General features: G+C 36.0%; 1 protein-coding gene across 2 annotated transcripts in view; it reads right to left on the reverse strand.

Annotated features, from left to right (window-relative positions):
* The window catches only part of LOC589422 (plexin-A2), a 102,447-nt gene that overhangs the window by 30,617 nt on the left and 56,659 nt on the right, over nucleotides 1-15,171 (reverse strand). For both annotated transcript variants that reach the window (XM_030983532.1, XM_030983540.1), the window contains one exon: nucleotides 2,328-2,458. In XM_030983532.1, the coding sequence (XP_030839392.1) occupies nucleotides 2,328-2,458 (131 nt within the window). The remainder of the gene's footprint in view (nucleotides 1-2,327; nucleotides 2,459-15,171) is intronic.

Raw genomic sequence — 15,171 nt, forward strand, 5'->3', positions numbered from 1 at the left:
TATCTATCTATCTCTCCCGCTCCTTCTCTCTCTCTCCCTCCCCTTCTCTCCCTCGCTCTCTATCTTCCCTTTCTTCTCTCTCTCTCTCAAGTTTCTGTCTCTGTCTGTCTCTCCCTCCCTCTTTCTCTCCTTCCCTCACAATCTCCCTCTCTCTCACTCTCTCTTTCTCTCTCTCCTTCTCTCTCTCCTGCTCTCCCTCTCTCTCTCCTGCTCTCCCTCTCTCCCTCCCTCCATTATCTCCATTACCCTTTCTTATTCTCTCTATACATCATGTTTACTTTCAGGATGTATCAGGTCTCGTCCTACATACCTCTTTATTTCATCGTGATCATAAAGACACGCAAGCTTGGCAAGCTTTATCAAATGATCGCCACGCAAATTCAATCACCCGGCGCTCAGTGTAAAAGTTCATACCCATTCCTCCCACTAGCATTAAAGCAGACAAATAACCTTCCATAAATATTAATATTTTCAAATCTTCAATGACTTATCAAAATAGTATACATTTTTAGGTTTTGTTATTAGACGACCTGCTTCGATACTTATCATTATGAAATACGAAAATTCATAATTTTTATTTAAAAAATACAACGTGGCACTGAACAGTCAGTGCCTTTAACGCGAGTGCTTTCCACACCAGCGGCTAAATTGAATCAACTTGCGCAGTGCCCTGTGGGGGTTTAACGAAACCAACACCACATTACATACATTAGGATATCCTGATTCTAATGATAAATATGGACTGCACTTCTAAATCCACTTGCACCAAGTACAAGCTGAGCAAACATCCATTTCTCCTTTATTTTTATTTTATTTCCCTCTTTTCTTTATTCACTTTATACCCTTTTAAAGCATAGATTTTACACTTCTCTTCCCCAATTTTTATCCCCTGAAGGCTGAACTCTTTTTGGGGATATATTTGAAGCACATTAAAGTCAAAGTTTGATATCTTTGTAAAAAAACAGGAAAAATACTCCTTGTTGATACACATCATGTAAATATTAATACACAAAAGTATTTTTACCAAAAAGGATTTATCTATTGTATCAATTCTTTTAGAATTTCTTTAAACCAATATTTTTAGAACTATACCACTTTCTGGAGACATTAATCCTCCTGATTGTTACAAAAAAAATTAAAGTTATCATCTATCATAAAACTCTTTCAACAGCTTATCTATCTGTTTATCAACTTACATTGCCAATTTACATCAAGTTTATTGCAGATTTGTCCCATTTTCTTCAAGGCTAACAAATGAGATTTTCTTTCAGTGGCAAGTAAATCAATATTTGATGAATGACAATGGATTCATGCACCTCCAAAAGATCCACTGTTTGACGAGAGACATCGATTTATCATTTTATGGTTCAGTGATAAGTGAACTTCATGCCTGGTAGTCTGGGTGTAATTGCACCATTCAAAATAAAAAGACCATGACCACAATGAGATGAATTCAACCCCCTAAATTCTAGCAAGCGTGAACAAAATATAACGCGAATGATTTATTTCATGATATTCTGTGAGGTGTTGGTTTATTATATTGTGATCAGAATCAGAATGGAAATTCAAGCATGATTTGTTCGAATCAGTGATATCAGTGATAAGTGAACTTCATGCCTAGTAGTCTGGGTTTAATAGCACCATTCAAAGTAAAAAGACTATGGCCACAATGAGATGAATTCAACCCCCTATACACACTAACTAGCACAAATAAAATGATTTATTTCATGCTTTTCTGTGAAATGTTGATTTATTATATTGTGATCCCAATGGAAAGACAAGCACGATTCCTTTGGAAAACAGGCAATTTAAACACCCAATGAGACAGAGCTTTATAATAACAAACACCTCATGATAATGGGAGTCCAATGAAATTCCCCTTTTTAAAACTTGAAATAATTGCTATGAAATCCAATCCCGTGCCAAGCTCAGCATTGTGAGGTCATTAACCTGGAAGGAAGTGAAAGTTATTCAGTGCAATTCATGAGGAGGGTTCACATTACATTTTATTCCAGAATTAATCAATTATCAGAGATTCTCATTCAAGAAAAATATATCCCAGCAATCCCTCATACAAGATTAGCATGCACGGTGAGATTAGAATCGGACATAAGCTTTTAATCCCTAGTTATCCATAGCTGCGTTTACTAAGGGACTATGCCACTGCTCTGAATTTCCCCCAGTTTTAAAAAGGCACCAGCAGGGTTTTATATCTGGTCTGTTTTCCGAGTCTCAGAACACTGAATTCAAGGAGATATAGAATGCGTAACGCAAATATGGTTCATGTTACATTTTCTGCCCTCCTCGATCCAACCCCATGGCCTTACCTTTGATAGAGAGAGCACCATCCACAGTAGGGATCTCCGACGGCGGCGACGTCATCCTGCCCTCCTGCTCCTCCTACGCACTCTGAGAAAGTGGTGTACAATTCACACTCCTCCACCGGGACCTTGGTAACCTGCACCCGAAAAAGAAACAAAACAAAACATGACATGAAAAATGAGAAGAGAATGTCTTTCATGTGTGTAGTGAGAAAATTGAGACATTCTAAGGAGACATTGGACACTTCATTTGGGAGTAATGTGCTCCGTTTAGTGCGGCCTAAGATGCCAATTAAGATTTAGGTTCTTGGTGTTAACGTGTTTGGGGGTGTCTAGGGAAGTGATGGGGGAGATGAGAATTAAGATGCTGTGAATCGGAAAGATGGAAAAAAATGTATTCGGCAGACTTTAACCAGATTGCGATCTACTCTTGCTGAAATAAAGAGGAAAAAATCAATCTTGTTTTTTTCACATAAATGATGGTTGACTTAACGGTTGTGGATGGATGTGTTGAGCTAAGTAAGGTATCATTGGTTGATCTTAGGAATAAGGTTTCTTGCTAGATATTTCCCGGTGGATGTGATTGCTATTCGAAAGGAAACCCCTCGACAGCTCTTTCACAATCAAATCAATCAAGCATACATCTTGAAAGGTTGACGTTTCTTTGGGGAGTTGTTGGAACATGCCATGTACAGTATACCAACTGGTCATTTTTTCTGGATATTTTTAATAACTTGATTGTTTATTTAAATGATGTGTTCAAGTCAAGGTCTTTTTTGGAGGGGAGGGGAGGGGAGGGGAGGGGAGGGGAGGGGAGGGGAGGGGAGGGGAGGGGAGGGGAGGGGAGGGGAGGGGAGGGGAGGGGAGGGGAGGGGAGGGGAGGGGAGGGGAGAGGAGAGGAGAGGTGTCGAAAGATAAACACTTGGTCACAGACTCTTGTTGTTTAGTGGCATATAGATGTCAATTTTCATGGGGCAGGTGTCAAATAATGCTTTAATACCTTTCACAAGGAAAAAAAATCACCAAGAACAACCAACAACTAAATAAGAGGAAATTTGAGATGTGAGAGAAGCAGGCAAGAACTTGTCCACATTCCATCACTAAAGCTCTTATCTTTCAACAATGAGATTCTACTTCCTGGTGATATTAATAATACTTTCACATCCTTTTCCTCTTCCTTTAAGAAAGATGAAACAATTGTGCATCCTAATCGGGATGTCAAGCCAAGCTTTCCGAGGTATTACCCTAAAACACAATTCCTAGTCTGGATATCTGTCATGCTACTGACAGATATTCAATGTTCGATTTCTCGCCAGAGTACACAGTTCATCCTTGAGGGGATATCATCCCTGTCGATAACTAACAAACTTGTCATACAACATATACACAACATTCCTTTCAAACTAAAGATTTTCTGTGAGAAGCCTTTGAATTTTATAATCTCCCTTAGAACTGTGCCCAGGATAAAAACATCTACTGTAAAGGAAAAGTATTCATTCATCAGTTTATATGTTCCATAGTCTCTGGTTGTTGTACAAATGTTCCACTATAGTGCTTCGGGAAATGAAACAAGCAGCAGAGTTGAAGAAATTAGGCGGTTCTGCAATGATATGTCATTCCTAAATAATTGTGCAAATATCATCTTGGTCGGAAAGTAGACAGACCTTCTCTATCATCCAGCAAGGACACATCGCCACTTAGGACTGCATAGAGACGTAGCTTTTTGATAGATTTATAAGCCCTCACATTTGTAAGCACATACCTGGGGTGTTCTCTTGAATCAAATTGGAAAGGCTGAAGATAAGTGCCGAGGTTTCTACACAATCGTGCAAACAAATGCAGTGTCATATTCTGTTTAATTCATGGTCACACGACTATTCTTGTTATATAATTGTATCACGAATAATGCAGGAAAGAGAATACTTTCGTTGGAATTTGAAAGGTTGTCAGAGGCAGGGGACTTTTTGCTCTCCTTACCTCACGGTCCGTGCTCACAGTAGGATACCATAGAGTTGACTCCCTATTTTAATCCATTACTTTTGACAGGGCGTGTTTCAAAGTGATTCCAGCCATACAGAAACAAACCACTACAATGTGCAAACTGATGTGATACCAACAATTCTAAGACGGCAGAAGTGAAAAATAAATAATTCTATTTAGGATATAAACAAAAATTGTAGAGACTACAATTGAAGAAAGAATAAGATCTCATTAAATCTGCTTATCAAAACATGGGAAATCCACAATTGATTTGTTTAAATGTGTGTATATCATAATCCAGTTTCAATTTCAGGCAATATACAAAAGAAATGTTCATTTAATTGATACAACCAGACTACAGAAAACTATGAAATGTAAATTCTAGATCTACCCGCTCACTAGAACAAAATCCAATGATTAAAAACTAATAATATCAAGATGAAATAGAGTGGTGAAGTGTGACGTCATCAAAAATCTATTTTTAGAATTTCTCAATTTTTTCTTCATATTCCGAAAGAACACCAAAAATAATGTCCAAATGTAGAAAACCAATTGAATATGTTAAATATTGGCTGAGTTATGACCATCCGAATGAATATATGTCCTATGGGAACTCAGTGTTATATGCTCTGGCTCCTAACCATTAGGAGCCAGAGCATATAACACTGAGTTCCTATGGGGAGTATCTTTATTCAGATGGTCATATCTCAGCCAATATTTAACATATTCAATTGGTTTTCGACATTTGGGCATTGTTTTTGATGTTCTTTCGGAAAATGAAGAAAAAATTGAGAAATTCTAAAAATAGATTTTTATGACGTCACAGCTTCGGTACTCTATAACGTATTAAAGTGACATTGAATGTAAGCACTATTTCTGGTCTCTGTCTCACTGACAGACTCTCGTAGATGGTACCAACAACAAACTTTTTCTTACTTATTCTGTAACTGTGGGACCCTTATCCCCCACTCCCTGGACCTTGCCTTTTCATCACACCCTGGTCAGTGACCAAAATATATGGGATCTTAAACAAGTTTAGGGACAACACCAAAACAAGTTCATAAGCTGGGTAGTGATAGACATGCATGGGAAAATGACAAGGGTACAGCTGCTCCAAGACAGCTGAGCTACAAACCCCATATCAGATTCACCAATCATCAATCAATCTCACAAGATTCCTACAAGATTCAACAACTAGACATGTTCACACTTTCAGAACGTTTTATTCTCCATGACATTTCCTGAAGATTTCTTCAGGATTCAACCACTGGACATGTTCACACATTCAGATTTGTTTGAGTCTTGGAGAACGTTTTACTTCTCCAAAATACATTTCTTGGAGATTTCTTCAGGATTCAACCACCGGTCATGTTCACTCTTAACAATGCAGTGTCGAGGAAAATATGCTATTCTCCATAACATGAGTTATTTGTTTAATTTAATATATTTCCAACCCTTTGACTCCTGAATTCTCTCATTCCTACTGGTATTAAAACAAGGCCTCCTGGTTCCCATACACAATGGGTTAACAGGATATTTCCAGTTCTAGCTGTGTTGTTGCAAATGCTAAGAATATTGCAGCAATCATTTAAAAAACACAAGCATAACCCTGACTTTAGCCTTGCAAAAGCAAATGATTAAAAGTGGAGAGTCATAAACTTATCACATTCATGGATATATTGGATCTTGAAATTGAGTGTTCTTGCTAAAAGAAGATTGATGGTGACTATTTTTGCCAAATAACTTATTTGTACACAAGCCTTTAATATTAAGAAAAGTTAGCTTTATTACTGTCAACTGATTTGGTTTAAAGTGCAAACACCCTGGCTATTTTTTCCTGTCCACCCACCGAAGCTAGGTGATGGGGAGACAGACACCATCATCATAAATAATGAAGGGCGTGAATCAGGAAATTAATAATGGTGTGGTGTCAGGAAATAATGATTGCTTTACCACAGGTACGAACGAACGATGAGGTGAACTTCAGGAGGTGGTGGTTATTAAAATCTCGGCTTGAAAACACAGAGAACAGCTCTCGCCTCTTATGCTTACAGAGCGTACGGTGGTCAGAGTGGCTACTACCCCATAAAACTTGACTGGGCTTCTACATATTAGAATGATTATAGTATGTCCAGATATAGAAAATGATTGCATAATTACTATTATCATCTATTGAGTACGGTGAGTGCATGATTTCATACTTTACTTTATCATTAGCATGTACTATACTTTATCATTGTTAGGAGCCGATAGGGCAAACATTTATTCATAGTCAATGCCCTTCTGGCTCTGTACAGACAATGTATCCTCTAGAAAGTTATATGCTTTATGTTCACATCAAATATCAAAATTATCTGATTTCATATCTAGACTTTTTCAAATATATAAATCAATCAGTAAATTGAAATTCCATAAGAGTATCTATGGAAACATGATTCTTGTGCAATTTCAACAACTGAATCTCCATTCTATTTTTCCTATTTTCATCCAAACATCCGGTACCCAGACAGTTCATCCAGACAGCTGAGGTGCTATTTGGCAAAACATTTCATGCTTATTGCTTAATTGATTTCATATCCTCTACAAGGAAAACAGTTTTCATTTCATCAACATCATATGATGAATCAGCTTCTTACCCTGCACTGCAATCCTTTACAATGGGAGGAAACAAAAATTGATTTGCCCAAACCAGGAAACGATATCATAAGAGGTAAGAGCTAGCCAAGAAAATATTGCAATGTTCCATCAAATGGAAATGTAAGGAAATGTTTGCACTTTGTCTCGCACGAATGTGGTTTTAACAATGGTGTCACCAAAGGAAAAAACTTCAGTCATAACATCCTGAGTGTAATATGGCACACAGAGACTTTTCAGTATAATATTGTTTCATATATTCTTTGATCTCCTTTTTGAAAATGTATTTATGGAGCAATAATTAAGCGCATAATTATTTTAAATTTCTTTGTATGGAAATCACAATTTGCTGGGAGGGGGGTTGACCTTAATGGTAATAAAGATGAGTGAGCTAAATACACTTCTTCATGAACAACCTTATTCCCATCTTATTGGGTTTAAAGAATATAAAAAATTCACAGATTGAGAAATTAAAAACATCTTTATGATGTTCTATCGAGGAGGATATTACAAAGCTGGTATCTCTTTGATTCTATAATGTATTTCTTCCCTTTAAATTCTCTTGAAAATCTACTTTATTCTCATCTTTTTTCTTTGATGAAAAAAATTAAAAGGTGGACAAACCAAATAGATTTCAATGATAATGTATCTTGGCTTTCTTCCCTTTAAACCACCAAATGAACTTGATAAGCTAGATTTAATGAGATTCATCAATTCACTCCAACCTTCATTTCCAACCGAGAGTAAGTTGAATAAGACTTCCTTGAAGGGTCTGGGAACCAATATTCACCGGGGTCTGCTATTTTCATAAAGTTGTTTTCTTCACAACAACTATGATGCCTTAACCACTGACAAAATAGGTTATTACATCCACAACTCCAATTTTCTCACGAGTCTTCAAGATAAATATTGGCTGTCAAGAAATGGTATAAATAGATATCTAATTTCAAGTTTGCCTAGATGTTTATGCCAGTTTTCCTTACATGCTATAGCGTATGCAGAGTCAATCAGACATTTCTAAAAAAAAATGTACAGAGTCTGTTGGGGAGCAACTTTTGGTTGCTTGTACACCTGGTAGAGAATAAGTTTTTTACATTAAGTAAAGTTTAATAACAATTTTTAGCAAGTGAACTTGATTGTTGTAACAAAAACAAGGGAGTAAAACTCTGCTCTTATCATCATGCTTCATATTGAATAAACTATTATCAAATCATAAAATATACTTGAACAAAATAACCAAAACACCTTTATGCTTGTTGATGTGCTGTGACATTGGCAGCTATGCTGTGTAATATTTTGTTTCTGTCAGTTTAGTCAAGGAGGGAAACTCTTTGGTTTAGTAATCTAATTCTGCAATTTCTTTCTCCAATTGAATTGTCATTATTGGTGAAGAGGAATCTACGTAAATCATATTTTAAAAAAATATATCATTGGTCACTTGAACAATGTGATTCAAAAATGGAAAATAGACTACTGGAAGAACAGCTATATGAGAAAATATTGGTAAATAAACCTCCTTATTCTCATCTGTTTCCTTATTGGAGCTTACTATTATCTCAATATTAAGGAAGTTAGGTTTTATGCCTCAATTGGGATTACACTTTCAACAGGAGGGATAATGTTAATGAAACAAGATTCACACACTAATTTGTCATATCCGCCAATCTCTAGAGCTATACCAAATTTCTTCCAAGGAGCGGAATGATTAAAAGTCGCAAGAAGATGAGCTCATTTGTCAACAGTGATGAGTTTACAACATGATGTAATATTACTGGGTCCTGTCTGGTTCAATACTTGGTTTCAGATGAGTGAATAGGGGTAGCTTGGAGAGAAAGAGAAAAATAGAGAAAGAGAGAAAGAGAGAGAGAGAGAGAAAGGGAGAGAGAGGGAGAGAGAGAGAAATAGAGAGAGAGAGAAACTTGAGAAAGACAGTGAGATAAGGTAAGAGAGGAAGAAGAAGAATGAGAAGAAGAAGAAAAATTCAAAGAAGAAAAATTCAAAGAAGAATAAGAAGGAGATCACGATTTCTGTCTGTCTTTTTTTCTTTTCCATTTCTAATTCTTCTGACTATGTCAAAAAAGCCTATAGCTCACAAAATCGGAGAAACATGTTGACATCTATTCCATCAGCACATTGGTTGGGTTTTGGAAATGTAATAAGCATGAATTTTTCTTGGGTTCTGCATGACACGACAAGTGATAAATCATCACCATCCTGAGAAAACTGAAGAAAACTTGACATTCCTATACTTTATGTATGTGACATTGCCATGGAAACAGACCTTTTTCAACACCATGCTTGCCCACCTGTATATAGCTGGAGGGTTTTTCAACACCCACCCTCCACGTATGAAGAATGTCAACAGGTGTATTGGGAATGGCTTTACAAGTTTACTGTATGAACTTGAGAAGAACATTCCCAGAATAGAAGCCTCCCAGGGATCATGCAGTTGTACACCCCCTTGTCCCCCTGGCCCTGGCTTTTGAAAACTTCTAAAAACCATTGGAAGATAATTCTATTTAAGATTTTGAGTAAACATGGTGATTTGAAAATATTGGTGGTAGTTACTTATATTTGGAGATGTTCTTGGTGCTGTTACAGACTAAACTTTTCTCACCTGACATTCTATGATCTGTATAAGCAAATTTTGAAGGAAAAATATGTACTCAGGTTAGTTTTTACTTCAGTTCTCTCTAAAGACGTGAATGCTTGTTTTGGATTATCAACAGCATATGAAATTGCTTCTCAACAAGTTTTAGAAATGAACTTAGGGATTTATATTTAATTTAATTCATTCTTTTAAACCGACAGTGGAATTTATAGACCAAGTGTAAGATTATTTCTTTCTGGTTATATGACACTTTACATGATAAAAAATTGAGACTCAGCTTAATTAATCAGAGTCAGACGCAACCAAACTTTGATCTTGCTTAATGGGTACGGTAATTAAACATCTTCGGAATGTGAAGAAGCTATATCAGAAGGGTGCTTCCCCTTAAACAAATAAAACTTTTATAGCACCTCACACTGAAGGGTAGAGACAGCAAACAAGGTTCAAAGATAATGATAGATTACAAGGGTTTGAGATCTAACCCCACAATCGAATGAATTCTTTATGTGAGGACTGAGAAATAAATCAATTAATGACTGAACTTGTGTGTATTTGCATACCATATGAAAGCATTAAAGGGAAATCCAAACCTTAGTAGCAAACTAAATCTAGTAGAAAGAAGATTATCAGAGAAGCACAAGAAATCGGACATAAGTTAAGAAAGTTATTGTTTGAAAATTGTAATCACTGGAGGTATGGGGATCTCAAATTGGCTGACTCTGTAATTTCACTGTTATGTAGTGGCAGACAACTTTCTTATTTGTTCCAACACACAAAATGGGTGGGGAAAAAAAATTCTTCAAAATGTATATTCCAGGAGGGCCTTCCTTTTTAGAGGACCTGTAACGATATGCTTTCCATAATATATATAGAATAGTGCCTGTCAGATATATTTCAAACTTTCACTATTCCGGTTAACTTATTTTTCTGCTTTCATACAATTTGGCAAAGGTTGGATTGCCCTTTAAACATTTGAATACAAAAGTTTTATTGTTTAATTTTAACTCAGATTATCATGATTGCTTTGGCAACAAAATAAAAAGCATGCTTAGAGCTCAGTTTACAAGCCCAACTTCCGAAATATGACCCCTATATAAAAATGATATAACAAGCACTTTTGTTTACCCTTTTTATCAGCACACCTCCTCTCATAACGGAAGTTGAGAAAAAGAACAGCCATTTTAAGGACATGAAGTTTGCCCTAAATCTCTTTCTTTATTTGCTGTCTGCAATCTGTGTTTTATCAAAAACCAACTACACTTGATAAAGCATGAGAGGTTGATCAATAAATGGTCTCTTCTTAAATGATGGTTAGATTGCCTAATGGTGGTGCCTAATGCTAATATTGACAATGAGTGTTGAGTAATGGTGGCTACAGTAAGAGCATGTTATTGAGCTACCTAGATTTGAATGTAGGTTGCCAGGAAAAGGGAGATGTACAAGATGCAAGTGACAGAGAGGCAAACGGTAGAAAATAGGGAATACAGGAAGGAGGAAAGTGGTAAAAGAGGGAGGGGGGGGGGGGTGATGAACAAGAATCAGATGAGAATGAAGGGGAAAGAATGACAAGATATAGCGAGAAATAAGACATTTATCATAATGAGGTAGGGCAGATGGAGATTCCTTATTTTCAAAACATCAGATAAGACATTCATCTTTTTGAAGAAGAAAAAATGAATTACCCCTTTATTGTTTCAAATTATAATCCAAGGATGGTGTCAAGTAATTGACGACAAAAAAAGATATATATAAATGATTGCTATATCAGACCAGAGGGTTACTAGGGTTTCCACATTATAGTATATCCAGTAGTTATCTACTTAAAATGATTAGAGGACTTGTTTTAACTAATTGCCAGCCAATAGTTTATCATGGATTAAATCCTTAAAAACAACATACTATCATTTGTTGCGCTACATCCCATTATTAAGCAAACCAAGTGATGACTCATCCAATCTATGGCTATTCAGCCTATTATCAAGCTTATAAATAGCAGGATAATGATAGCATATAACTATACTTTTATCTTTAAAAAATAACCTGAAATGATAAAGATGGAAGCATGTCTGACTGAAGCAATAAACACATCTTTCAAAAGCATAAACATTTTCATGTTAGTGTTTCCTCTCTTCACATTCAATAAAATCTTCTACCACCCAAGAGAAATAGGGATACCGTAAGTTTGGGTTTCTAGAGACAAATCAATATGATTATACTACAGCTGGAATAGAAATGGTTCATTGTAGATATTGAAGGAACCTTATAAATATTTATTTACTTTAATAGTACTCTATTCATCTGTTTGGTCCAAAGCATGAACAAATTAAACAAAACAAATTACAGAAATTTGAAAGGTAGATGCAGGGAGCGAAAGACTGCTCCTTTCTTGACTTTCTGTATGTTTAGACAGATCAGTATCCTTGCTTTTTCCCCTCTCGCATCCTAACCAGCAGCCGCACTCATCATCCAAGACATCCAAAGTCCCAAGAGAAGTCTGGAGGAAAGGAGCTTTTTATTGATCTCTTCCTTCCTACATTCTTATCCTTGGTCCTTTCCTCATCAAGGTCATGGTCTTAAACTTGCCTGGAGAAAACTTTTTCTTTTTCTTTTCTTTTCTTTTTGCCAAGCAAATTTTTTCCAGGGTACCGGGATAATCTTATTCAGAGGGAAACACATGTTTTATTACTTCTTTTAATTGACGTATGTCTGTTGAAGTCAAGTTCCTCTATTGTTATGTCTACAGAATGCTTTCCTTACAAGGAAGCTTTGTCAATTTAATGTTTCTTTTGTTTCTTTAGCAAACATCCTCTTATGACATCTAGCAAGGTTATTATGATTTTAAAAATGTAAAAAATATGTAATTTATAATTCAACCATCAAGACATGATGGCTTTTTGATTCAGTTGATGTTTTTTGTATCATATAATAACATGACTGCAAGTATTTCAATATCTTGGCGATCGTTTCATATTCCTCATCTACATGCATCTCTGAATTTTATCAAAACATAGACCTAGCCATTATAATCTAAAAACTAATTATATCTATAATTCTTTTAAATGATCTTTCACCTAAAAAGATATCCTCCTCCTCTCATTTTATTAGAGGAGCATCCACCTGTTTCCTGAGCATGGTTGAATTCACTTGACATGCAAATGTGTCATCGGTAGCTGGCCATCCCTGTAATGTCTCCAAGTGAACCCTAAGCTTGGAAGGATCGCATCAATCAACCTCACCATCATCACAGACAGCCATCCCGCCTCCTCCTCCTCACGAGATCGAGTGAGGGAGATGCGAGCTTTTAGAAAGAATTCATATCTACCTGATCAAGACAGCTACCCCCACTGACGAGAATGCAATCTAAATTGCTCCTCTATCGTTCAATTAAGACTAATAGCTTACTCAGCTTCAACTAATGTTACAAGATGTTATCCATCTACATTTGCGAGACAGAATAAACTTTCTTGTGTAAATTCTGGGAAATATACCCATCGCCTTTCAAGTTTCTGTTATGATGTTGCCTTATGTACAGCAGAATATTTCAGAAATAACATATTTATAACTTGTCAATAACAGCTGTTTTGTTATTCTATTATTCTGTGGTGGGATATTGCTTTAATCTGGACCATTCACAACATTAAATTGAAGGAAAGTTTCATGCATGCAAAAATTCTGGCTTACATTATTCAATGGACCTTTCATGGCATGAGAATGACATGTTTTCACAATGAGAGGCGAGGCATCTTAGAAAATGTCATTCATGATTTAACCTAACTTAGAGGGGGTCTGGAACAAGACAACCTGTTGATAGCTATGGCATTTCCCTTTAAGCATATGGACCAACCAGACCATAAGCTTTATCAGACAGTAGTTCCTATTGAAGACAGAACATATAATTCCGGGTAGGAAAAAGTGAAAATAAGACTTCGACTTGGGGCAATACCAATTCTCTTTTGTATCATCTTTTGAACCGTGTGTACATTACAGTACATTACATAATCTGGATATGATTTCTATTGGCAATACAACAGAGTACTGGTAATTAAATTGCCTTTTAGCTATAGAGTTGAGTTCTTGGAAGTCTTTGTTTTGTGGCCATGTTAAAATACCACATACTCCAAACATCCATGTAAATAATATCTCGTGCATCCATATTCAGAGCATGGAAGGAAAGCATCAAATATGACTTAGCTGATTTGCAAATTGAAATCCAATCTTCTGTTTGTCTGGCTCTGTGTGTTTGTTGATTTATCAGTAATCAATTGGCTGTGAGCTTGTTATGTATATGGAACCCATGGTTTTAATATGACACGATACACACTGCATGGAATCGCTATCATTCCTTAATTCATATCCTTTGTCTTCAAGAATGGGGGATAGACCACAGGGTCTAATCAATCAGACAGAGCTTCATTTAATCTCAAGGAAGAGGTAGTGATTATCAGCTTCCTGCCTGTGTACCATAATTATAAAGGAACTTGGTATAGGTACGTAAACTAGAAGGGTAAGTGATTGCGTACCTAAATACCAAGACTTGGCTGTATCATTAGAAAATATGACTACACAAATCATTTTACTATCTTCCTATCTTTATTATTTTCTTTAACCGGATCTTATCAAAATAACTTCTGCTCTTCTTTTTCTTGTAAAAGATTGAACAACTTCATCATGAGTATATCATGAGTATATCATTTATTTTTGACAGATCAAGCAAAGCTTGGAAAAATCAGGTCTTAATGTGGGTGGTATTAGAACTTAGAAGTGCATTCACAATCTCTTGCTTCATTAACATTGCCATTGTTCATGATGTCAAATCCAATAATTTAGAATTTAGATCACAAGTCGGCTACTTACATATAAGTGGGAGGAGATTTACAAGTATAGCCCTTCTTAAAGTACCTCCTTTACTATTCCTTTTTTATGATAAATTACATTTAATTTAAAGCTTTGTGCATGCCTTGACCATTGAATTCTGCAAATATTTTAGAGAATCTAGTTTAATTCAAATAACCATACAGAATTATCAATATCACCCATGCTGTGTTGACTGCTGGATAGTTTTGGGACACCAATTGAACAATGAAATTCTGCATTGCGTTCAGCTTATTAATCAATTTCAAGCCGCATTCTTAAAGAAAAAAAATAAAGCATGTAGAAATTGGAGAGAGTGCTGAGGTGACTTGGGTGAAAATTGAGGTCAAGGTGCATGAATGATCATGTGAATCTGACAAACTCATCTTGATAATGACTCGCATTAATCCCACATAATGTCATATAAATTATAAGGTAGGCTGCAGGACCTGAGGTTAATGCAAAGACACCAAACAACATACTCCAAACTGAAGCGAAGTTCTGATGCCTTTCACCCAATCTTAAGATACTTTGTTTTGTAAATGAACGTAGAGTAACAATTAATGTTAACATCTTAATTAGGCTAGTAAATTAAACAGGAAGCTGAATGCATAAGATCACAGCTTGAAAGATATACTCCATAAGTATACTTTATCAAATTAAACTGATCTGATGTAGCTACACTCCTGACAACAACAAAGATAACATAATTGCAATCAAGTATCATGCTATATACTGTACATATAGAAACAATTGTTATTGGACAGAGGCAAT

Source organism: Strongylocentrotus purpuratus, unplaced genomic scaffold, assembly GCF_000002235.5.
Source record: "Strongylocentrotus purpuratus isolate Spur 01 unplaced genomic scaffold, Spur_5.0 spur5_contig_829, whole genome shotgun sequence".
Classification (NCBI taxonomy): domain Eukaryota; kingdom Metazoa; phylum Echinodermata; class Echinoidea; order Camarodonta; family Strongylocentrotidae; genus Strongylocentrotus; species Strongylocentrotus purpuratus.